We start from the raw sequence: 24,566 nt of genomic DNA, 5'->3' as shown, positions 1-24,566 counted from the left end.
CTGATACAAGAGGCATTCAAAGAATTTTGTACCTCAGAAGAGAGAAGGTTAACTTTTTCATGCTTTCATAAGACAGAAATAAAAGCTTTAATATGCACTCTGGCAGTTTAAAATCCTGAATGTTAAAGTGGCAGAAGAATAAAACCTTCTTTCCCAAATCTGTCAAAATCTTTCCCATCCTTGTCAGAGAGAACAGGATTACCATTAGTAATCCATCTAGCAGTGGTAGTTTTAGATAGAGGAATCACTGAATGGTCTCCAATGGGATTAGAAAACAAGTATTTGTTGAGTCTGAGATACCACATAAAACCTATCAGACTTCACAGGGGCAGGAGGTCGGCTGTCAAGAAAACTACAAGCTGCAATAAAAACATTTTCTAAAGCAGATGAAAAAGAAGGAAGAGGAACCACTGCAAACCGACAAAATATTCAACTATAACAAATCACTGCGTTTGCTGGTAAATAGTAATTTCATTCTGACTTCACTAAAAAAAAAAAAAAATCGCTTTAGATAAAGATTCATAAAAAGTTAGGCTACCTGGAAGAAATTTTTAAGCAAAATTTCCTCAGAATCACAATCTTCAGGTTGTGAAGAAACTTCTGAAGCACCACATTTCCCTCCAATTCATGTTCTTCTGAATGAAGATTAGAGTCTGCTGAAACTAAAATAGGAGAAGTCACAGAAAAAGGACTGAGCCAAAGCAGGCACACACTCCTGGGGCTCAAGCTCCCTTTTTCAACTATGCAGCAAAATTTCACCCACCCTGCCCCAGCCACTGAGACAGTGGTTCTCTCTCGCTCACATGGGTAGTCTCTCTTCCCGGTCCTTACTGGCAGTAAGCCACAAAAGTCTCACCCATCAATGGCAGAGCCAAAAATGAAGCCAGCCTGACACCTAAAGACTTCCTGAAAACTTTCTTCTTGCAGACAGTGGAACAAACAATGAGACTACTAACTATTCCAAAGGTCCAGTCACACAGGAAACCTCAAAGACAGTTAAGCACAGCCTTTAAGAGTCAATAAACTTAGTGCAAAAGAAAATGATAAGACTTGCACAATATATTTCCACAAGTTACATTCACATTAATGAACTATCTTGGTACAGAAAGACAGTCCAAACAAAATAAATTAAAAAATAAACAGTTTTCATTAGAAAAACATAAAACAGCAGAAGGTTTTTTCTCCAGAAGGGGATTAAATCTGCCGGGCCTTTATTCCAGTGTTGAACACGTCTCCAAGCTCATCCCCAAGCTCGGTGAAAGAAAAACTTGCAAGTAGGCCAAAACAGAGGGTATGCCCTTCAACCACCTACAAAGCTTTAGCCTATCCTTTCCACTAATATATTTCATACTTACTACGCCTATTCTGTACAAAATGTACCCTGCTTCAAATAATTGTCTATACATAGCACAGCATTACATCCATTCAAGAAAGTTTACTCCTCAATTGCACAAAAATCTCCCACTTCTTTGCCTACCTCAGCATGTTTGCTTCGCCAAAGGTGATATAATCCCTCATATACAATTCAAATGCAGCCATCCCATTTGCCTACTCTTCCAAAAAAAAAACTTCAACACCTTTAGACCCTGTCCAATAATCTATTTAATCTATTTATAACCTAAAAATAAACAATGCTGCACAAACCTATCACACTAACTAGCTATGCTTAAAAAAAAAACTCAAAATTCAACTCCATCCATCAGACAGCTTCAACATTACTCCTCAAAACTACTTAGACCTCAATCAAGAGGTGCCCTGATTTTGAATATACCACTAACTGACCTAGTCGTTTGCAATCATGTCTTTTGTATCACAGGACTCAAATCCTGGGATATTCTCCATCTATAAGTTAAAAACTCTGACGCAAAAATTCAGAATATTACTTAACCATGTTAAATAAATGGCAAGCTGCTCCGCCTTACTCCACGCAGCTAAGACTTCTATCAACCTTCTCACCCCTTTTATTCCATCTTTCCAATTATGACAGCTTTTCAAATAAGAGAATGGGGTGCCCCCTCCTGTTAACACTTCCTCAAAATACGTTTAAAGTGATAAAAATACGTTTAAAGTGATACTTGTGAAATCTTTGCATTTAAAATACATCCATCTTCAATTACTAAAACCTGTTTTCATTTGGGTATTCATAATCTTTGCATAACCACTTTTCTTTATACAATTTAGAATGCACTATATATGCAATTGTGTATCTACTACATTCTAGGTCTATACTTTGTACACATTTTGCTACCAGATCGTGGCTGAACAGGGTCCCTTGGATAAGTCCTCTACTTTGTAATGCACATCAACACATACAAGTGTGTGTATAGGTTCATACTAGGCTATCTGCCCTAGGGCATTTATAAGCCTAGGCAGAATGTGTTAGGCTTTCGCCACCCATTTTAAATTTATTTTGCTATGCCCTTTTTCGAGGTTAGTATACTGTGCCTCTGTCTAACAGTGACACAGAAGTGATACCCGGGGTAAACCTACGATCTCCCATCCACTCATCAAGATTCCTCTTGAAGAGAGTCAATGAGGGACTCTGCCTAACCTGGACTGGGATTTTATTCCAGAGTGAAGGGAGCCTCTGGGTTATGAATCTGTCCCTCCAGCATGTCCTATTTATTTCAGTGCTGAGGTTCAAGTCTCTCGAGCGCGTAGCTCGATGGGATTTGGATTTTCTGAGGTGCAGCATGTCCATTAATTCCGGGTTGGACATGGCTTTATACATCAGGCACAGATCACCTCTGAGCAGGCGGTATGCCACTGAGTAGAGCTGGAGTTTCTTTAACCGGGCAGCATATGGCATCTGTTTGAGCCCTTTGATCCTCTTGGTGAGGTACTTTTGGGGTCTTTCCAGTTGATGCAGGTGTCTGGTAAATTACATCCCAAAAGGGGCATTGTACTCAATTATGGGCCTGATGAGGGATGAGTAAAGAGGCACGATGACCTCCCCTGATCTAGATGTGAATCCCTTCATGATTAGGTGGGCTATATAAAATGTTTTTCTAACCACTTTGGCCATGTGGTTGTCAAATGAGAGATTGCTATCAACTTGGGTCCCCAGATCCCCAATTACTTATTCTGTACTTAATGGATTACCACCTATGTGGTAATTTTGCCAAAGGGGATGACTATACACTTTTTGGCATTTAGCTTCAGGCCATGGCTCTGGCACCAGTTGTCTGTTTCTGTGAGGCCCTTTTGGAGGATGCTTGTGTCGGCTGGAGAGTCGATTATGGCGCCCATTTTGCAGTCATCTGCGAACTTGGTCAGCCACAGTCCTTCCGTGTTGGCCTGTACCTCCGAGAAATATATACCGAACAAGAGAGGTCCCAGGACTGAGCCTTGTGGGACACCACTTGTAACTGGTTTGGAGTCTGACATGGCTCCAGCAATTCTAACCATGTGGGTTCTGTCCTTGAGCCAGTTTGCAATCCCATCTAGTGACATAGGGGTTTATATTTAAGCTGGTGAGCTTATCTATAATGCCAGAGTGGGGTATTGTATCGAAGGCTTTTGCGAGGTCCAGTTAGGCTGTGTGGACCACCTTCCCCTCGTCAATGGCCTTGGTGACTGTTTCAAAGAAATCAACCAGGTTTAAGAGGCAGGATCTGCCCTTAACAAAGCCGAACTGGGTAGGATCCAGTGTCTGTAGGTCCCCAATATCTTTATTTATGAGGTCCATGATGATCCTTTCCATAGCTTTGCAGACCAAGCTAGTCAGGCTTATGGGGCGATAGTTTCCAGGATCCGTTGAGGCACCACCTTTATGGAGAGGGACCACTGTTGCTGTACGCCACTCTTTGGGCACATATCCTGTAGTAAGGCTGAGATTGAACAGTAGTTTTATGTTTGGGTTTAGCTCTTCTTGAGTTCATGTAGGACGCAGCCGGGACACCGTCTGGTCCCATTGATGCTGTGTTTTTGCTTTGGAGAGGGCGGCTCTTACCTGAGCATCTGAGATGTCAGGGGCAGCACTCTGCTGGGATAGATATTTGCCCTTTTGGTGGGGGGGGGGGTTGCGCTGAACCTGTCAGCTAGGATGTTGGCAATGTCTGTGGGTTCAGTGTATTTTTTGTCATTTTGGACTAATTCTGAGCATATCTGGGAATTACCACCCAGGTTCCTAACATAACTAAAGAAAGCCTTGTGATTATCCTTAGTGTCCTGTGCAATTTTTCTCTCGAAGCTGGCCTTAGACAATTTTATGAGTGCCCGTAGTTTTTTGCTAATACTGATCAGTGATGCCTTCCCTTTTTAGGATTTTGCTCTATCATTTAGTAGCTTCCTCCTCCTATTGTAGAGTTTGTTTATGGCTGGGGTCCACCACAGGACGTCTGCCTTTGGAGGATAGGGTCTTGGTTTTATTTGGGATCGCATGATCCATGCATTCCTGAAGGTGTTCATAAAATGCGTTTATAAAGGATTCTGCGGTCTGGGCCGTATTTTCCACAGGCCCGGGGGCTTTGAAGGATTCCACCTCGGTTTTGAGGAGTGTGAAATTTGCTTTAGAGAAGTTTTTCACTGTGGTTTTCTGGGCAGGGGGTGGGGTCGGGATGTGAATATCCAGTGAGATTAGTTTATGGTCTGATCTTACCAGTGAGGGATACACTTCTGGTCTGGAGCATAGAGTCCCCATGTTGGTGATGATCAGGTCCAGTATGTTTTCCCCTCTTGTGGGAGTGGTAACAAGTTGTTCCATAGCATTTGAGTTTATAAATTCTAGGAACCTTTGGGCTAGGGTGTTGGAGCTAGAGTAATGCTCCCAGTCTATGTTTGGGTAGTTGAAGTCGCCCAATATAATGGTGTTTGGAGAGACCTTCATATTTTCCAGTGTTCTCAGGAAGGCCGAGTGGGGTTCCTGGGTTTGGGAGGGTGGTCTGTAGCAGGCTATCAACTGGAAGGCAGTTTTACCCACTGTTAGTTGCACATGGAGAGTCTCTGATGCTTCGTGCTTTGCCACCAACCTGGAGGTGTGGGTATCTTTGATGAATATCGATACTTCCCCTCCTTTTGTGGTTCGGTCCAAGTTTTGGAGACGAAAAGCATGGTATGAGGTATAACCTGGTAGTACTGGGGTGCTCGGAGCCCTGAACCAGGTTTCTGTTACTGCACAGATATCGATGTTCTCCATGCTAAGGAGAGTTTGAGTGTGCATCTTGAGGTTTAGACTTCTGGCGTTGAGTAGCATTACTCTCAGTTTCTTATCCCTTGTGATACCTATGGAGGTGGGTTTGTCTTTTGAGCCTTGCCTAAAAAAGGCACTATGGGGGTAGCAAGAGCCTTTGCCAATATCCGAAAGCCCAGGGGTGACAGGTGCAAGCCGTCCCTAGCGAAGCATCGTGGCTTGTCGAGCATATCATCCCAAGCTGACAGGCATTGGATCCCCTTTGAATGACACCAGTACTTAAGCCAATTGTTGAAATTGATCATCTTGTCTTCATATTGTGGCATCATTCTTGGTGAGGGTAAGATGCTACTCAAGGTCAGGGTCATACCGGCCTGGGCTACATGCTCAGAGAGCGCCTTTATGTCTCTTTTCATGTAGTCCAGGGAGGTATGTCTCAGGTCATTCACACCAGCATGGATAATGACTGAGTCATATTTGTACTTGCCTTGGAGTGACCTGAGTGCTTGTGTTATGTGGCGGATCCTAGTGCCCGACAGGCTGCTCACTGTGACCCTCTCCTTGTTCAGCCTGGTGAGCGGGACGTCAGTGTGCCTGACGATAGAGTCACCTATTACAAGTGTATCAGGTGTGTTGTTTAGTCTTAAGGGCTGTGACTGTTCGGCACACTGGCTTTGTGAGATATGTGTTGCACGTGTTTTGTTTTGGGGTAGCGGTTGCTTGGGTGTCTGCTTTGGAGGTCTCTGCTGCTTAGGCAGATCTTTATTTAGAGCCTCCGAGTATGTTTTTGTGTGATTATGTGTTTGGTTTGCTGTCATGGTAGGTCTATGTGAGACTGGAATTGTAGTGAGTGTGGTTTCCTTCTCCTCCTGACTGGTTATGCCAGTACTGAGTTGAGAGAGCTTAGCCTCCAGTTTGGCTATATGGTTGCATCTTTCACGTGTTGGAATTTGTTGGGAGGAGGAGAGGGTTGTCTGTGTACATGAAGCAGTTGTAACATTGCCTCAAGATTCCCAGATTCACCATTCCCAGATGTGTGTATATTACACAAACACATAAATCTGCGTATTGAAACAACATTTAACATTCATGAGACTTGTCTGATGCTACAGTGGATTTCATATAGCAATACCATAACAGATGGCACTCATGGAATAGAAGGCAGTATCTAATTAACAATGAATGAAGGTCATATCAGGGAGATACTGATACTTAAGGGCTACTCTATCCCACTCTGCAATGGGATAAATCAGCATGTGATTGGCCAATGGTACAAAATCAACATTCTTACACTTGGCATGGCTTTTTTCAGATGTGCGCCTCCAATTTACATTTTCACCCAGGAACAAAGCAGCTACCCAGTACAGTGTCACGGAAAAACAAGCATAATCCGATTCCTCAACAAATGTACTTTAACTGACACTCACTCTCAACGCTCATTTTCCCTTGCATCAAAAGTAACTGAATCACCCTTAACTTCTTTCTTAACAGATTCTTCCAACTACGCTTGTTGTAAATTCTTATTTGCGTTTCCCAATACAATGTTAACTTGTATACTCCTGCATTTTATTGTAATTTGAACTTGTGCAATGCTTTCTTGGAGCTTTTCTCCCCGGGCCTCCACTGAAAACGGATCATGTTGACCCAGTGGACTTCCCCAGTAACCAAACTGGAAATAAATTGGTTGTAAAGACATCAATGTAAACTGCTCACTTCTCAATTTGCATACCTGAGTAAACACAAGTCTTCTAACACAGCAAATATCCTTCAGTCTTGCATGCTCTTTTGAACAATGCCTTGCCACAAGCATAAGCTGTTTTACAATCAAGACTCAAAACAGATGCAAATAAGGACCACTTGGCTCACTCTCCCTACTCATTTACAAATCTTCTGGATAGGCTAAAAACCTACACGAACAGCACCTAACTAACTGCCCAGCATAAAAACAAGTCTTCACGGCTGTCTCAAGTTCTTAAAATCTGTTACTGTTTTGACATTAGCACTCACCAAAAAAAATACTTTACAGTACCTCCTTTTAGAGTCTAATCATGTATCAAACTGTACCCTCTAATTCTCATCCTCTTCTTTCTTCAAAACAGTACAAACTGAAACTTGTGAAATCCCCAGAAATATACCCCCTTCTCCACACCTGAAACTGTACACATACGGCTCTAATAGTTGCTCTCTTTGTAAAGCCTTAAATTTGAGTCCCAAAAACTGCACACTCTACTCCAGTCTTAAAGAGCTGTCTAGGCAGAGGAAAATATTGTTTTCACTGTGTGATACCTTAAATTTCCTGTAATGGAGTCCCATTGGGTATATTTAAACCAGGCTGTTGCCCATGAACATTAAAGGTGCCTGCAAAATATCCCAAACAACATCCAAACCAAAACAGTAAAAAGATCTCACAGACAAACCATTCAGTAAAAACTGCAAGGAAAAAAAACTGCCAAGCTAGAGGTTTCGCTGTGAGACATCTTAAAACACTTAAAAAGTCCTTAAGGGGTCATCTGCATATATTCTATGGGTCTCCATTTCAGGAGGTTAAGGCATGTCATCATTTATGGGCATCAACTGAGCTTAATGACCCTGTGTTTCTGAAGTAGAAACAAAAAATCCACTTATGCAGTAATGATGAGGTCAATAAAAAGGCCAAAATGTGCATGATCACAGCTAGTGCAATTTGGCTTTATTGGCCAGAATAAGAAAAAAAACTACAAAAGGAAAACAAGCTGGCACTCAACGTAAACCAAAAAACTAAATCATTTGGAAGATTCAGTTAGAGAGAGAACTTTGCAAAACAATTTAATGTTAAGTGCTTTCTTTCTGAAAGATTCTTGGTTTCTTTAAAAAGAACGAAAGAGCTCAACTTTAAAAAAGAACCGCACACACAGACTCAAAAAACATGCTTATTTCACCATGGTTTGGCATTTCCTACATTTTAACACCACTCAGACTATTTACAGGTTTTTATTTTTATACTCAATTTCCGAGTCTGACCACATGGGGTCTAGCATCTTGAAGTGATCCTGATTGTTTAGTCTGCCTCTAGGTTTCCCACAATGCAATTCTTGTCTGTAAAACATTTACATCATGCTGGCCTCTTTCTTCCTAAAGCTCCTGTCACTGCATTGATTTTACATGCATAAATCTAACTGAATGAAGGACCGCAATGTAAGTAACACTTCATGCCATTCAATGCTTAAAACACAAACAGTGCAAATGCCACAGAACAGACTTCCAAAGTGCTCACAGCAGGAGACTTGAATCATGTACTGTTTTCTTGTTCTAACCTTTACTTTCTGTATAGGTAGGGAAGGACCAGGGAGCTGTGACATCATAGCATGGGTGGGTTTTTAGGATGTTCATGGTGATGTCAGTTTGGGGAGGGAATTAGCCAGAAAACTACCAGCATTCATTGGCCTTGATGACATCAATGAACTGGAGACTGCAGCAAGCATTTCTTGGGCAGGATAAAAGTTTTTTTGCAAATGAAACCACCACAATACAGTAAAGGTACTATTCTAGTGGAGAGAAACAGTTGATTTAAAATATTTTAAATGCTGTATTATTTATTCATATTAGGAACTAAACAGGGAGGAAAAAAGACAAGAAAAATTGAGTATTTAATGACAGAATCCCATTGTCCTTTAAAATGTTTTTACAAACTTCCCCTTTTCACTGAACATTCTAAGTTATTTACTGGCCTGACTGTATCTGTAAAGACTTAAAGTGATAGGCATTAAAGCTGTTTAGCTGAAACACGATGTCCATAAGAGGTCTTTTACATATATCCCATGGGCTTCCTTTTATTTTCAGTGCTAATCATGCCTCCCATCTAACCATGTATCCCCATAATAAGTTATTACTTCACAAATGCCTCAACTTCTTTCACAAAAAAGAATAAAAACTTACACGGACATGTTTCAAACCACACTACAAAACTACAAAGCCCATTTTCATCTTTTCCACACCTTCGGAAGCAAATTTGTTCTCTCTCTCGGAGGCATTTTTCTTTCCAAGCCTTCTACAGCATTACTTATACAAACAAGGAAAAGTCTATTCCAAGTAATAACCATCCATGGCACCTCACTTGTAGCCATCCTTTCATTTGGTCAGAGTCCATTTATAAGATAAATGTGCCCTTTCTCAATCCAGTGTTCTACTACAGTTACTAAACTGCAACTCATTTTAAAGCAAAGTTGTTTGCATTAACATATCATGTGCCTTGCTGAAACAAAGTTATGTCAATACTATTAAATTACAACCAGAAATGTCAGGCAGTATGACTTGCAACAGTCCTTTTTTAAAAAGGTAGCACTTTACCTTCAAACTCAATTTACTGACAATGGTGCATAATATGGCTTGGATAGTTGGCCAGCAGCCTACCTTAGCTGGATAACATTTTCAAAATCTTTAACGCAACAAACCAGCAAAACAGAATTCAATAGAACTTGTCACTTTGGAAACAGTTCTGTGTCAAAGATTTCTAAAATGCTTCACAATAATGATTGATATAAAGCAACAGTCATGTTTAACTTTTATATGCTTAACAAACACTGGATTTTGCATTCGATGACCATAACATAACTTTGCTTTGTTGCCATCAGTTACAATATTTAACCTCAACTACTGTCAAAAACCTCCTTCCATAGAAAAAAAGTACAGATAAAGATCTTTTTAATATATGTGGACAAACTACACAGTTGTTCTTGGCCACCTGCAACACACACTAAAGTCTGTTCCGTTTCCTGGTTCGATTCCTAAGAATTCCACACCTCTTCTTGAGGAGATGTACCACTTACACAAAAGGTCTTCCTATTTCTGAATAACATGTTAGCTGTACTTGATTCATTCTAGAATTATTCACTCTAATACTCCCTAAAAGTATACCAATAAATAAAAAAAGTTTTCAGTACAGCATCTGGACCTTAACCTTTTCTCTCTAGCTTCCCTTTTCTCAACTTTACCTTCAAAATTTCTCAGTATTTACACCACCAAACAGACGGAAAGCTACCTCTTTTTGTAAGCAAACAGGTTAGCATCTCTTTGACAGCACTGTACACAGCAGACTGAAATTATATAAATGTCTCAAAATATATTTTCAAAATTTCTCATTTACTTTAAAATTAAGTTAAATGCTGTTGTGATGTTTTAATATTCACTTCACAGATTTGGTGAACATATGACAGTATGTATAATATTACTGGCAACATCAGAAGATAATACACTAAATACAAAAAATGACCACCACAGGATGTACACCTCAAATTAAAATGAAAGAAATCTTATACATGAAACATGCATTTCACTTCTTAGAAATTACTATGAACTCTACAAGGAGCTGCAATGCAGGAGATTTACAAGTGAAACCTGGAAAGGGAAATTACATTATTTCTGTTAATGTAGCAACCAAGCCACCATTATGATATTAATTAGAACTTTCAGATACTAGAAATGATTAGAAATTTAGCTGCATTCAAAACATCTACAACAAATCACAACTTTGGTAAGGTGTTCGGTTCAGTTTCAAGAACATTTCTAATCAAAGCAAGAACAGAATTCCTTACTAAAGGTTCTATTTTAATAAAAGTTCAACAACAGTTATGGTTAAACTTTGGTCTTGTTAGAAGAATTGAGTCAGTGTTTAGTGAACTTAAGGGGTAGTAGCCCTAGTCTGATTGCTAACTGATCAACCAGAAGTGCAATAACCAAGCAGCACTTTGAATATGCCAAAATAAACACTGCAGATGTATACCCTGCAGTATGTGGTTGACTTAACTCCCCATTCCCATCTCCCCAGTGTTATTTCTCAATAAGTCTCCTATGCAGTTAATAAGTCGCAAGCTTAGCTCATGCAGCTACTCAAGTCACCTTTGTAAGGTATTTCTCTTTTTGTCGTAAGAATAAAAAACTCATCTGATTTTGTATTCAACATTGAAATGCTTAAAATCGTTGTTTTTTTTTCTAAATACACAGAAGTACTCTAATCTAAGCAATACCTTAAGATACTAGACAGTATCTACTGTAATAGCAATATGGTCAATTACGAAGGTGGTTTAGCTTTAGCTAATCACTCGGTAGTACTAAGAAGCACGTATCTGTGCTTCTGAAACAGACTATAACAAAATAGGAGAACCCACTGCATATATTAAACTCCTACTGTTGATACAGCTGATGTATTACTGGAAAATCATCTGCATATAGTATTAAAGTCAAATCCTGCACTTACATGTCAAGACAGTTAATACAGTAAACGCTCAGTTAACAGGAATTCAAACAACCAGAAAAAAAAAAAATCGAAGAAATACAGCACAATTTTCATGTGATGCACTTTAACACCCCCCCCCCCCCCAGAAACAAGCCTTACATTTTTAGAGTTTTAAAAAGGAAGATAAGAATAAATAGTGCTTTTCCGTTATCAGGGCAACAGTTCTAACTCACTAGTATGCACACGCAGGGATAAAACGGCTGCCAGCCCTGAAGCAGTTCTTTTGAGAGAGAGAGACAAACAGACAATGTACCTCTCTGTAAACCATTTTTCCCTCAATCGCAATCATTCTCTTTTACCATTCCCATTCCTTCTGCAGAACTCACAGCTTTGTTATTACATACTTAAATGCAAGCAATTGTGTTTTTATTCAGTTTATACACTATGTGCCAAAGTGAAGTGATGTATACTGTATTAGTCCTGAAATGGTTTATTTTAATATTTCAGCAAAGCTCTGCAGCTATTGTGGTTTTTAAGCTCTGTGTTGATTTCGCTTTACCAACGTTGCTGTACCGAATGGATTATCTGTAACATTTCACTACTACAGTTGCCTTTTAGGCTACACTACACTGCATGGATCTACTGACCACAACAGTGTAGTCTGATCACTATTCTGCTTCAGTCTAGATTGTTAAGAAACAACAAAGAACATGGACAGGTAAATATTTTACACTGTAAATATAATGCAAGCACGACATACTCTATCAAAATAACACATCAGTGTCTTACGTACAGAGAGACAAACTCATAAAATACCAGTATTTCCTAGCAGACACAAGAGCAATGTGAAAGGAGGATACCTACATAGTTCCAACAGTAGTAGGAAAAGGGGTCTCAGGAAAAAAAAAAGCATTTTAAGTTATATTTAGATATGTTACGAATAAAGAAGCAATTCTGGGCACATTGCGGGTGCTGCAAAGAGCACTCCTGGCTGACATCAAAGATTGAAACAATACTAAATTCCTGAACTGTAATTGTACTTTGACTTAGGAAGGGGTCCATTCCAGCCACTGTTTTAAAAACCTAAAAGAATCGGACAAAGTAAAACCCGCAGATCATAATGTACGGTTTACTTTTTTGATAATATAAATTTGGTACTTGCCCGCTTCAGGGCCAACAACTGTGCAATCATTGTATGTGCATGTTAGCGTGTTAGAACCGTTGCCCCAATAACGGAAAAGTACCTTGATATAAATTCCCTCTCTTCTCAACCTAAGAATAAGTCAAACGAAACAAATAGTATAGGGTATAGTATTAGTCAGGCCTATTTTTAATAGTAACTCTCAAGCAACCAGAAACTAGTTACCCGGCATCTACCAATCCCGATGGGTGCCAGTTAACAGAGTTTACTGTATAAAGGATGAACAGCAATGGGCATAAGATTTAACTCAGGAATACATAAATCCTAGCTTTGGGTACTAGGTTCTGAGTTGTAATACCTCAGTCTGGCACCATCTCTGTAGACAGAGTCAGTGAAACAAATGCTTGTACCCCTTTCTGAAAGTTACAAACTGCTGCTATATACAAGTAAACTGGATTGCTACAGCTGAAGACAATGACATAATATAAAAACATTGTCGATACAAGTTATATGACAATCATTTAATACCTAAACAGGCTTATGATATATTTAGAGAGAAAGTCAGGGAAGAGAATTTGATAGAACTAAGGCAGTAAGTAAAGAAGAGAGAGTAAGATGTTATAAGGAATGAAAATGTACTGGTTCACATTTAGGGATACATTTTATCCTGGTTTTGAGCAGAACAGAGACATATTTTGGCTGGGAAGTCTTTCAGAGTGGTTTTGAAAGATAGGAGAGAGAGTATTGACCTGATGGATACAGGTAAGGAGTTCCATGCCTTAGCAACCTTGTACTTGTACAAGTAGTGTCCAGCAGATTTGCTAGGTTTGTAGCCAGACAGGAGTTTTTGGTGACTGGACTGCAATGATCAACTGGAAACATAGTTGTGTAGAATGTTTTTTAGTGCTGGACAAGCAGATGGATAATTTTATAGGTGGTAAGAAGCTGTGTATGTTAACTGATGAGACAATTCTAACCAATTTAGGCTGTGTGTGTGTTACGCACTGGTGAGTTCTGAAAGGGATATTTGTTGCAAACTTTATCAACTTTGTTATAGCATCGTTCAAGTTTTAATTGTTGTGAAGCTTGGAGGTTAGTAAGGATGAAGCGCCATAAACTGTGGGGAGGAGATAAGTAGTGGCAAGTATAGTTTTAGTTGCGTCTGTGAGAAAGTTTTTGGCTGTGTAAAGCATCCCTAGTTTTTGCTGACTTATTCTTATGCAATTTTGTACATGCAGGTCGAACGTAAGATTTTCATCCACTAACAGCCCTAATAATTTGCTATGAGAAAATATTTCAATGTTTTTTTATCATCAAGAGAGAGGACTTCAAGTTGTTTTTTCATGAGAGTGGGATTTGGGAGAAAAAGTAGCAATTTGGTGTTTTTTCAGTCGAGCATCAGTTGTGAGTTACGAAACCATTTTTCAGTGGCTGTTAAATACTCCCAAGTATTTTTTTGGAAGAATGCCATGTTGTCAGATGTGCAAATGAAGAGTGGAATCATCTGTGCATTGTATTAGGGTGGCCTGTTGTGTAGATATATAGAAGGTGTTGGTGAAAATGTTAAAGAGGAAGGGACCAAGGACAGAGCCTTGTGGTACACCAGTAGTGATTGGGAGGTAAGGAGACAGCGTGGAGTGCCATTTTATTAACTGATAGAGGCTCACTCTTCCTACTGCAACTGATATTCCAATTGTTCAACTACATTCAAAGCACGGGTCATTAAAATCATAGACTGAAGTCTAACAACTAAGGCGATGGGCTAGCATGCAAATTTCTTAAGGTCCCAACCCTCTAGAACAAGATTTGCATCCTCTATCCTTTAAATGCTGCTTGATGTACCTAAAGAACAACTCTACAGTCTAAGACAATTAAAGTCATGGTCACCAATCTCAGAGCCCTTTGCTGTCAGTTACATGGCAGCAGCCAAGCCATGCTCATTATCCAGCATTACAATAGCTACATTTACTTAGAACATTTTTACTTGTGTAGTCGATCCCACAGGGCCTGCAACTCTTTTCAGGCAAGATCCAGGACTGTATTTACACTGACTAGAGAAATATGATCACTAGATAAATGACCACTCTTCACTAACAAGTATCGTGAGATCTTTTAACAGCCAAATGAAATATTTAACAAACCACCAGAAATTTAATATGGGGATTTGGTTAATAACTTGTATACACCTCAGGAATAAAGTACACTTTCCAAGAAACATTGCAATTCTAAAACGGTAGACCAATTCTATATAGCTAGCTGTGAAATGAACCAAAAGAATTTTGCATTTCCTGCAACAAATGCAAGTGTGAAACCAACTGATCTACTAACATATGTTAGCAACATTCTCAACACTTTACACATGCTTTAAACAGTGGTTAAATTTGGACTGATAACAGCAATTAATGGCATAATTTTGTATCTGCTACTGATTTTAAACATCTCTGTAAAGCCACCTTTCTCTACTACTTGCATAATATAGCCAAATTATCTGCAACTTTTTGCATGCCCTTTTTGTATCATCACACATGACTAGCTACTGTCACTTTGTGACTGGGCCACTTGACAGCTAGCATTTGGCGGATTTAAGAGTACTACTGTTTTACCTGATGGATGGATCACCACTTCCATGCATCTATCACTAGCTACTACAGCTACACCCCAAAGAAAAAGCCAAGGTAAATAAACCCTCCTCTACCCTGCAAAGATTCAGGCATCAAACGGCACTACTTGCTCAGTGTGCCTTTCTGCAAAACTGTAATCCTGAAACTTGCAACCACAAGTAATCAATTGCTGGATACCTTAATATCAATAACTAATATTCCTGCAGTACAATGCAGAAACAATACAAAGATAGCCAGTTTTAACAAAACTGCATTGACAAAGTGGCAAAAAAAAAATCAAAACACCTAATTAAACTCTTCAAACAGTTCATGCTTTTTCACTTCACCTGTTCCAACAATATAAATGTAACGGGCAACATCTACGCACTATTCATCCATAATCATGCAACATTTTTCTGCATTACAATAGTATTAAACGCTTCCATAACTCATATACACATATGTACACATACATACACATACATACACACACAGACAAGCACGTGTATGTACTCATATGTAAGTATGCATGGGTTTTCTATACACACACACACACAATGTGCATAGTCTCTCAAAGTAAAGACACACATTGAAAGCAAACAGTGTACATAAATCTACTAGTCAGGAAAGAAGTTGTTACAATTAAAGTATTTTCAAAACTACTTGGGGAATTACAACAGCCTTTCAAAGTTAATAATTTTCTGCATACAAACGGATCACTGTTAGCGAACGTATATGTTAACTGCCCAGAATGATCCTGGAAGTGAACTGTCATTGAAGCTCCAACTCTGGGCAGTTTTCAGAGCTGATACACTCCACGACAAACCAATCTATACTGAGTTAGATATTTATACTTATAAATAACCACGTTCTTGCAAACTGCAATCGATACTCACTGGACGGACTTTAGTCTTAACAAGAAACGTAAGTAAAGTCACCTTATGCATACTATTTTAAAAGTAACAACCTCGACAAGTAAGCAACTTTTTATTATCAGTTCCCTACACAACGTAACCCAAAACATAAGAAACACCAGTCTTTAAATTCCATCAAACCACAAACTAAACACTGAACAATCAGCACAAATCTACCTAGAAGAACCGAAACAGATCGGTTCTGCCCTATTCAGTTCTATTTACAACACTTCAACAACTCAGTGTTCCAGCATTTCAAATGTCAACTGATAGTGAAAGCACAGGGGATGAGCTCAGCCTTTGCTGTCTGACGTTCCTGTGACACAAACATTAGCTGTTCTTACTACAAACAGGCCTGTTATGTTCCCGAACCACGAGCCTCGAGTCCAAGCCCGAGTCCGGTTCGTCTGCATTCCCCGGCTACACTTACAGGAAAAGCTCGGATCCGCATCTTTGTGTCCTTCTTGGGGCCGCCTTTGGTGAGGTTCGACATGTTAGGGACTGCTGAAAGGGGATAGCTTGTGACGTTCTAGTTATTATTCACATTAAATTGTATAAAACAAAAAAATCAGGAGGTGCTAAAAATGTGGATATGAGCGAAAGCTTCTCCACTACCCGCTCGCTTACTGTACTGTTACCTACTACACCAGTTCTGATTCCTTTTCCCAATATCCCAGACACTGCTACCGCGATGGCGGACAAACAGCTCCCATTGCGCATGTCAGCATTCTGAATGGGAGTTAATCAGTTCCCGCGAGAGTTTGGTTTTACCAGCAAGTAAAAAAGATAGGTTTATAGAATAGGTAGTGGATTAGGGTGTTCTGTTGCTGTCTGTTGTTTGTGCAGTTGTAGTCTCGTTTTCTTTTTTTATTGGGTTATTTATTAAAGTAGTTTGTGTGGAGCATTTGTGTATTTGAAACAGCAATAGCTATGATTTTTTTTCTCTAAATGTCTTCTATATTTTATGTTGCGTAAGTTTTCTGAACTCATAAAAGACAGTTGAATTTGTTTGTAACTTTTGAGACTTCTATTGTTCGGTTTTGAAAGTATCAGATGCCTCCCGTACAAAAACCACCAATTGACCTCAAGCTCGTATGCCTCTCAACTGTACAGATTTTCGCAGAATGTCCAAATTCTTGCCTCTTATTTTTGGCCCGTTTTTCATAAAATTTTGGCTTTCTGGCTAATTAGTGCCAAATCATTAAAGAGTGAAGTTAAAAAAAATGAAAGACATTTGCGTTTCAGATTTCATACCCTTCAGAAAATTCAGACTAATACAAAACCTGTTATTTTATCAACTTTATAAGTCTGTAATAGCAATATATGAAAACTGTCCCTATTTTTGAGCCTTTGCCCTACTTTTATGTATGGCTTTGTCCAGATTTCTTGCTCTAAGAGGTTGAGAGGTATGTAAATCATACCTCTTACATGTCCCTAATTTTTACAACATTTTTGTCCTGTGCTTCGTAATTTTTTTTCTAAGCATTACAATCAGTGTTTAGTGTCCCCATTAAGAGTTTATTACTTGCTGTCCAAAAAGGCATGTTGCTGCAAAAACCTGTTACTAACTTTTTTTTAAGTGAATTATCGTAATATTTAACACGGTTTGGGGCATTTTTATTTTATGATTTTGATCTCATAAGCAAAGTCATGGAAGTACTACTAGTGAAATTAGTCAATTAGGACATACGGAAACTGTCGCTCATCTGGACAGGATAAAACAGACAAACCTAATGGTTAAGGTGTTTGCCTTACAAGCACAAGGTGCAGGGATTGAAAGGGTTGGGAGGGTGGCCTAATGGTTAAGGTATTTGCCTTACAAACACAAGGTTCAGCGTTTGAGTCTCACAAGGGATAATTGGCTAAGCTTAAAATGGCTCAAAAGGGCAATTAGCTTAGTACTAACATCTGAACCTATGAACAGTTGTGGGTTCTGTTCAAACAGCTTAATTATACACAAACACATCAGGATTGAGGCTTAGTAACTTAAAGTAAACCTAGACTGATTACCACACTCATATATGTTCACACTTTGGCTGCTCTCTCAAAATGGCATTGCTGCCTGCACGTGCTTGATATTTGTATGTTTGTATGCACATGCCACACTTGGAAAAGCTTCTTAAAAATACAATACACACGCACACTGTTCTACAGAACCTCCGATCACTGGATCTGTCTTAGTTTGGATTCGTCAAGTGCAGGTCATGCTTACTGAACCTGGTGGATTTTTTGAAAAGGTCACCAAAACAGTGGATGAAGGCAAAATGGTATACACTGCATATACCTCGACCTGCCTGATGTTTTTGCCACAATTCCCCACTCAGCTATAGTAGAAAAGATGAAAATAAAAAAATATGAATAAACCCCTGTGCCTCCTGCTGGATTGACTACTGGCTCACAGGATGCAATCAAAGGGGGGAAATTACCTCCACAAAGAGACTAGTCACCAGTGGAACTGGAAAAAAATGTAAAAACAGTGCACTCTACTGACCAAGTAAAGCATGTTGTGACCCTTTGATGTTAAAACTCGGAGCCAGTCAGTCTAGAGTGAGGCATCCTGCCTATTGTTTTAAGGCCAGAGTTAATGGCCAGAATGGGCATGCATAAATGTCCCTTATTGCTCTGGTTTCTGCCCAAAGGTGAAGAATGTAAATGTAGTTTCTGTTAGCCTGAGAATCCAGGGAAGTGTGAAGAATGATGTAATGTGAACCAGGAATGTGATTTTAAAAACAGAGACTAAGAAAGCATTTAGCACTTTTGTCTTGACCATCCAACGCATCAGCACTGTCTTGCTCTATATGTTACGTTTATCTTAGACTGGTGTTTTCTCTTAGTCTAATCTTTCTAGTTTCTAGCTATTTCTAAGTGTTTTTGTGTGATGTCAGAACTGTATTACTGAGTTATTTAAAGTATTTCTCTGTGATCTCTGAACTCTCGACTAGCACTGTGTAGTAAAAAGTATTGTCTTGTGTTTTGACTATTTCTTATTAAATATTTTTAAAATCCTTTCAACTGTGGATGTTTTTTGTAGAGATAATTTAAGCTGTTTAGAGAACTTGCATGCCTTTGGTAAAATTGTACAAAGCCACTGTAATAGCTTTAGCCCTGGGCTATACTACCAATTGGATAATAATACTGCATAGTAATAATTGGAGACCCTTTTAAGGGGCTTTGAGTAGCTGATAAATATTAGTGGGTGGTGGCAGCTGGTACTACTGTATAGTCTGGGAAAAAGGGGCACAGCTGGAGAGCCTGCGCCAGCCTTCCCCAGGAGCATCTGTGTGGTTGTATAAACTCTTCTCAAAGTGTGTGTGTGTGTGTGTGTGTGTGTGTGTGTGTGTGTGTGTGTGTGTGTGTGAGCTACTTGGACAGGGACACGAAGCACTGGTTGGACAGAAAGGGTGCTGGAGGTTTTAGCAACCAGCCCCGGACTGACTGTGATCTCTGTGTGCTCTTAAGGGAAATTGCACTTTACTGTGTGTATTTGTTATCCTTTCCTCCAATATGAGACGCCCCTCACTGGTGTTAGTGGTAAGGATTGAGGCCTCTTGATTGCTGAGCCAGGGCACGGGTGTCACAATGGTAAACAGCAAATTTCCTCCAGGACTGCCCCCTGTACTACTAATGGACAGAGGCAGCTACTAAACGTTTTATCCCTTGCTTGGGTCCCCTCAAATTATCTATAGTATGATCCCAGTTATTCTCATTAGGGGGTAATATATTATTATTAACCATGGGATGCTTAAGGCCAGTCTATAACCAAATTCAATAAGTTATTTTAAGCACAAAAAGAGAAACTGGAAAGGCTTAAAATGGCCCACAAGAAAAGCTAGCCCAGTACTTACATATGGACCTATTTCACCCTCACCCTCAATTACTTTTGGCTTTGCCAAGAAGGCTTGAGCAAAAAAGTTGAGAGATATGTTTCCAATCCAATGGTGGTATCTGTATTCTTCTGCAGTCCAGGGCCAGCCTTAGGTGAAATGGAAAAAATACTTGAAAAACAGATCTACAGCCAACTGTTCACTTACATCAAACAGTCCAATCTCCTCACTCTTAAACAGTGTGGATTCTGGACCGGACAGAGCTCAGTGATAGCACTATGCTCACATACTAATGAAATCCTGCTTAACATGGATAAAAGAAACCTTTCAGGGACACTCTTCATTGAACTCACCAAAGCTTTTGATCTTATTGACCACCTCCTCCTCCTTCACTCCCTCCAAGAAATCAGAGTTCAATCCAACACTGTCACCTGGTTACAATTTTGTTAACAAATAGGTATTTCAGAGTCAACAGTGGTTCATCACTTACACCTCCATCACCCAGGAGGTCTCCATATTTGCTCGACTGTTGTTTTAAATCTTTATTAACAAACTATCCTCCAACCTCCCTAATCTTCCTATTACTATTTACTTTGATGACATGGTTATCATTCAATCTAAACCCAGCTTCAGTATAACCTTCACTCCCTTGCTTTTCTTAACAACCATAAGCTACTCCTAAACCCCTCCGAAACAAATTGGTGTTTGAAAACTCATAAAAATTGAAAAAAAAAACTAAAAATTTCAATATCCCAGATCTCAATGGTTCCACAATAGAAACAACCATATCCTTTAAATGCCTAGGTTTATGTCTGGGCCAGTCACTTAACTTCCATATCCATAGTGAAAACACAAGGGAAAAGATCAATTTTCTTTTATTCTAGTCCTGTGCTGAGAAATCTCGCTATATCTCCCCTTTCTCAGAGGAGAAGTGTAGGAGGGCATGGTCTTATTAATCCAGCTTCCTCTAAAATTAGCAGGTGAGTGTCAATGCTTTTTGTCCACTATTAGAGGAGATGGAGTGGCCCGACCAGTCTGGAGGGTAGGTGAGACCCTAATTTGGTGTCTATAATGACAAGTCTCGGCTGGCACCAAAATGCAGTGATCAAATCAAAAGACAAGGTACAAGCATTCCTTTGAATCACCCCTGTTAAATTTCAACCAAAGATGTGGGGCAGATTGACCTTGGATGCTTCTAGTCCTGTGTTGTTCCAGGGACGTCGTTATGTTATCCTGTGCCTGTAGGAAAAAAATAAAATCTCAGTGTAATCTGTAAAATCAGACTCAATATGTTATCCTGTGCCTGTGGAAAAAAATTAATTCAAATCTCAGTGCATTCTGTAAAATCAGACTCATTATTAATCTTTGATCATGGGAACAGCAGTAGTTAGAAATCAAAGCAGCCAGTGCAATTTTGCTATAATGTGCAGATCTTTAAATAACACACAGATGCCAGTCTTCTTTTTAAAAGTTTTATTTGTTCTTCATCCAATGTAAGAAGTCATTCAAGTGCTGCTCAGTGATAAAGCTAATACCCTGTGTGTGAAATTTATTGTCTGGAAAAGGGGAAGTACCTGTACCAGCCATCCAGTCAGGTTGCGTGGGTCTGTGATGGGCCTTGGCTTTTATTGTGTCAGAGGTGATGTGTAGGTGGCTAGCCTAGGAATCTCCTTCCAAATTACAAAGTCAGATCACATTATGAGTTACAATTCTGCTAGTCAGTACACAGGATGTCAGCAGTAAAATATATATGAAAAGCTAAAGAAACAAAGTATAAACCATGCAATGACATATCATTTCCTGGATTGATTTATTTATAAGGATTGAGACAGGACAGGCAATGCTATTGGCTGCTGTTTTTAGGTATTCGCTTGGAAGGTCATCAGCTGAAGAAGAACATGGTTTAAGTTTGTTTAAGAGTAGTTTTATATAGGATCTGGGCACAGGTTTGAAGGTGAAAGTGGATGTGGTGATATGTGGCTGTTGGGAAGGGTTGGGATTAGATGTTCAGGACACTTTGGTTAGAGATGCTATGCTATCTGTAAAATAAGAGTTGAACTCTATTGCAGTTTTGAGTGATGAGTCATTGGGATAGTGGTTTGGGTTGAATTTTTGACCGGGATGTAAGATTTCTTTAATGAATGTCCAGACTTTTTTAGGATTGTGTTTAGTATTATTCTGAAAGTTATTGTAGTATATATTTTTTTCTCTTCACATATTTGCTTTTTAGTACGATTGTGAATCACTCTGAAGTTTTCAAGATACTGAGGTGTTTCATATTTTTGCCCTTCTTTCCATGCTTTTTCTCTATCCTGCATTAATTAGCATTAAATATGCTCCACCACTTCCTTTCCTTCAGAGTAGCTTTCTGTTCCTCCTGTTAGATTTCCAGCATGTCCACAAAGGTAAGTGAATTGCTAAACGACTCTGTTCTTAACCCAGCAGCTGTTGTAATGAGCTGGTATAAAACATGCATACAGAATAGTGCAGGCAATATGTTGGACAGCGACTAAAATGAATTGTTCTGAAAATACAACAGGATGTAATTACTGTATGGCACCAACATATGTATATTCATTTAAATATTCTTGCTCCTTTTTTTAAAGTCTGTCTATTTTCAGTGTCCCTGCTCTCAGCTCTTCATCTTCAGTACGCTGTGTCTTTAGTGTCTCAAGTGGAGAAGCGGTGTTCCCGTTTTCATTCTCTTTTACGTATCAGCTACCTACTTTCTATTTTAATATACATTCGCTTATTTTATTTAAGAACACAGTTCACGTTTAGGTTTATTAGCTTTGAAGACTGATGCAGTGCAGGTGTCTGTTATATTGAAGTAGGTAAGTAGTTAATGAATTTAGTGGGTTTTTTTTGTTTTTTTTTAACAAATGCATTAGTCCCACTACTCATCTGGAAAGCGCATTTGCGTTTTTCCCCTCATGGATGTATTAACCATTTCTAAAGAATTCATATAAGATGCTGTACTTCATGCATTAACTACTTGTGAATGCAAAGTTTAACCTAGACAAGCAAGTCCACCTCCCACCCAAATCACAGTGTCTTTCAGATGACCACACTATATCACACATTTCAGTCGCAGTCAACTATTTTCTGAGACAGTCTGCCAGGAGCTAGAGCACATCATGCTAAAAGACTGTCGTCCAAAGAGATATCTTTTTTTTAACTGCCCAAGCAACAGCACTGAGACAGCTGTAACTAAGAGCAAAGTTGAACAGGTAGCAAAACAAGAAGGAAATTAATTAAAAAAATAAGTCATCAAACTAGAGCACATCAAATTATGTAGCAGTTTAAGTTCTATGGAATTCTGTTTTGAGGTATCTAACTAAAACAAAGACTGTAGATTCATCATCATCAGCCCCCTTTTTCTCATTTTCTACATGGGGTTAGGGAATCCTGTTAACTGTCGCCATCTCTCTCAATTCAATGCCACACTCCTGCCTTCTTTGACACTCATGCTTGATTGTCTCAGATCTTCTTTCATACAATCCATCCACCTCTTTGCTGGATGTCCTCATTTCCTCTTACCTTCTTCCAGGCTGTCCCAAATCTTCTTCACCAGATTGTCTTCTGCTTTTCTGCATGTGTCCAAACTGCCATAATCCATTTTCTTTCATCTTTTCTGCAATTGGAGCTACTGTGGATTCTGGTCTTATGTCCTCATGTCTTTGTCTGTCCCACAGAGTGCATCCTACCACCCTTCTTAGGTACTTAATTTCCATCACCTGTACCTTCTTCTTCTACTTTGCCTTTACTGCCCAGGTTTCTGTACCATACAGTAGTACTTGTCGCACCACTGTCTTGTGCACCTTACTTTTCAGCTTCTTTGGTATTCTCCTGTCATATACTACACCTGACATTCTGTGCCAGTTGGCTGCAGCCTCTCTGATTCTAGCTTTGACCTCTTCATTCAGAGTTCCTTTCTCCTCAACAACCCCTCCCAGATACTTGAAGCTATTTGCCTGTTCCATCTCCCCCTCTATCTCAATCCTCAGCTTCTTCTGATTTCCCCAGTTTGCTACCATTACCACAGTCTTATCTGTGCTTAGTTTCATCCCATGTGCCTTCAGTTTTGCATTCCATTGTTCTAAACTTTGGTGGAGTTCTTGCTCGGAATCTGCCTGTAATGCCACATCACTCTGCATATAGAAACTTTGTTGATCTGTCCCCTCCGACCTATTTGCTAATGTAGTCCATCACCAGACTGTAGATTATTTTTCCAGAAAAGAACATTGAAAAGTTTGTGTCCATCATACACTAACTGATATTTTTGCCAGGTCACATAGCTTTTAGGCAGAAAGTATTAGTGTTGTTTTACATATGCTTTGCATACCCCATCCCTAATGCCTTCTGGTGGAACTGTGTAGATAGGCCATATCATAGTATTGTGTTTTATCAGTAAACAAGTCTGGCATTAAAAATATTGTGTTATACTGAATTATGTTGCAGTCTGTTCCTGTTATTTTCCTGACTTTTGCAAGGTAAGCACACAGAACCTTCCAAGGAGAGGTAGATGTGCATTCTTTGCAAAAGCACCAAGTAACAATGCACAGGGAGTGGAATAAATGAGCAATGTTTATATAGCAATAAAGCTTAAGAGCATTACATCTTGTTCTCTGCCTGCAGTGTCTTTATTTGCATTTATGACAATCTCTCCAGAAACAAGACAATTTAAAGTAACAACTGCATCACCTTATTCTTACAAAGAGAGAGAGAGAAACAGAAGCTCCAGT

At 39.3% G+C, this 24,566-nt stretch overlaps 1 protein-coding gene across 2 annotated transcripts in view; it reads right to left on the bottom strand.

The window, feature by feature from the left end:
- Positions 1-16,728, bottom strand: part of CUL3 (cullin 3) — a 2,974,786-nt gene extending 2,958,058 nt beyond the window's left edge. For both annotated transcript variants that reach the window (XM_044070245.1, XM_044070246.1), the window contains exon 1: positions 16,428-16,728. In XM_044070245.1, coding sequence (XP_043926180.1) covers positions 16,428-16,490 — 63 coding nt within the window. In that variant the 5' untranslated portion in view covers positions 16,491-16,728. The remainder of the gene's footprint in view (positions 1-16,427) is intronic.
- Between the last annotated feature and the right edge of the window lie 7,838 nt (positions 16,729-24,566).

This window comes from Protopterus annectens, chromosome 4.part1 (genome assembly GCF_019279795.1).
Source record: "Protopterus annectens isolate FY-2018-M chromosome 4.part1, PAN1.0, whole genome shotgun sequence".
NCBI lineage: Eukaryota > Metazoa > Chordata > Ceratodontiformes > Protopteridae > Protopterus > Protopterus annectens.
The sequence above is the reverse complement of the archived record's forward strand: the minus strand, read 5'-3'. Positions and strand labels throughout refer to the sequence as shown.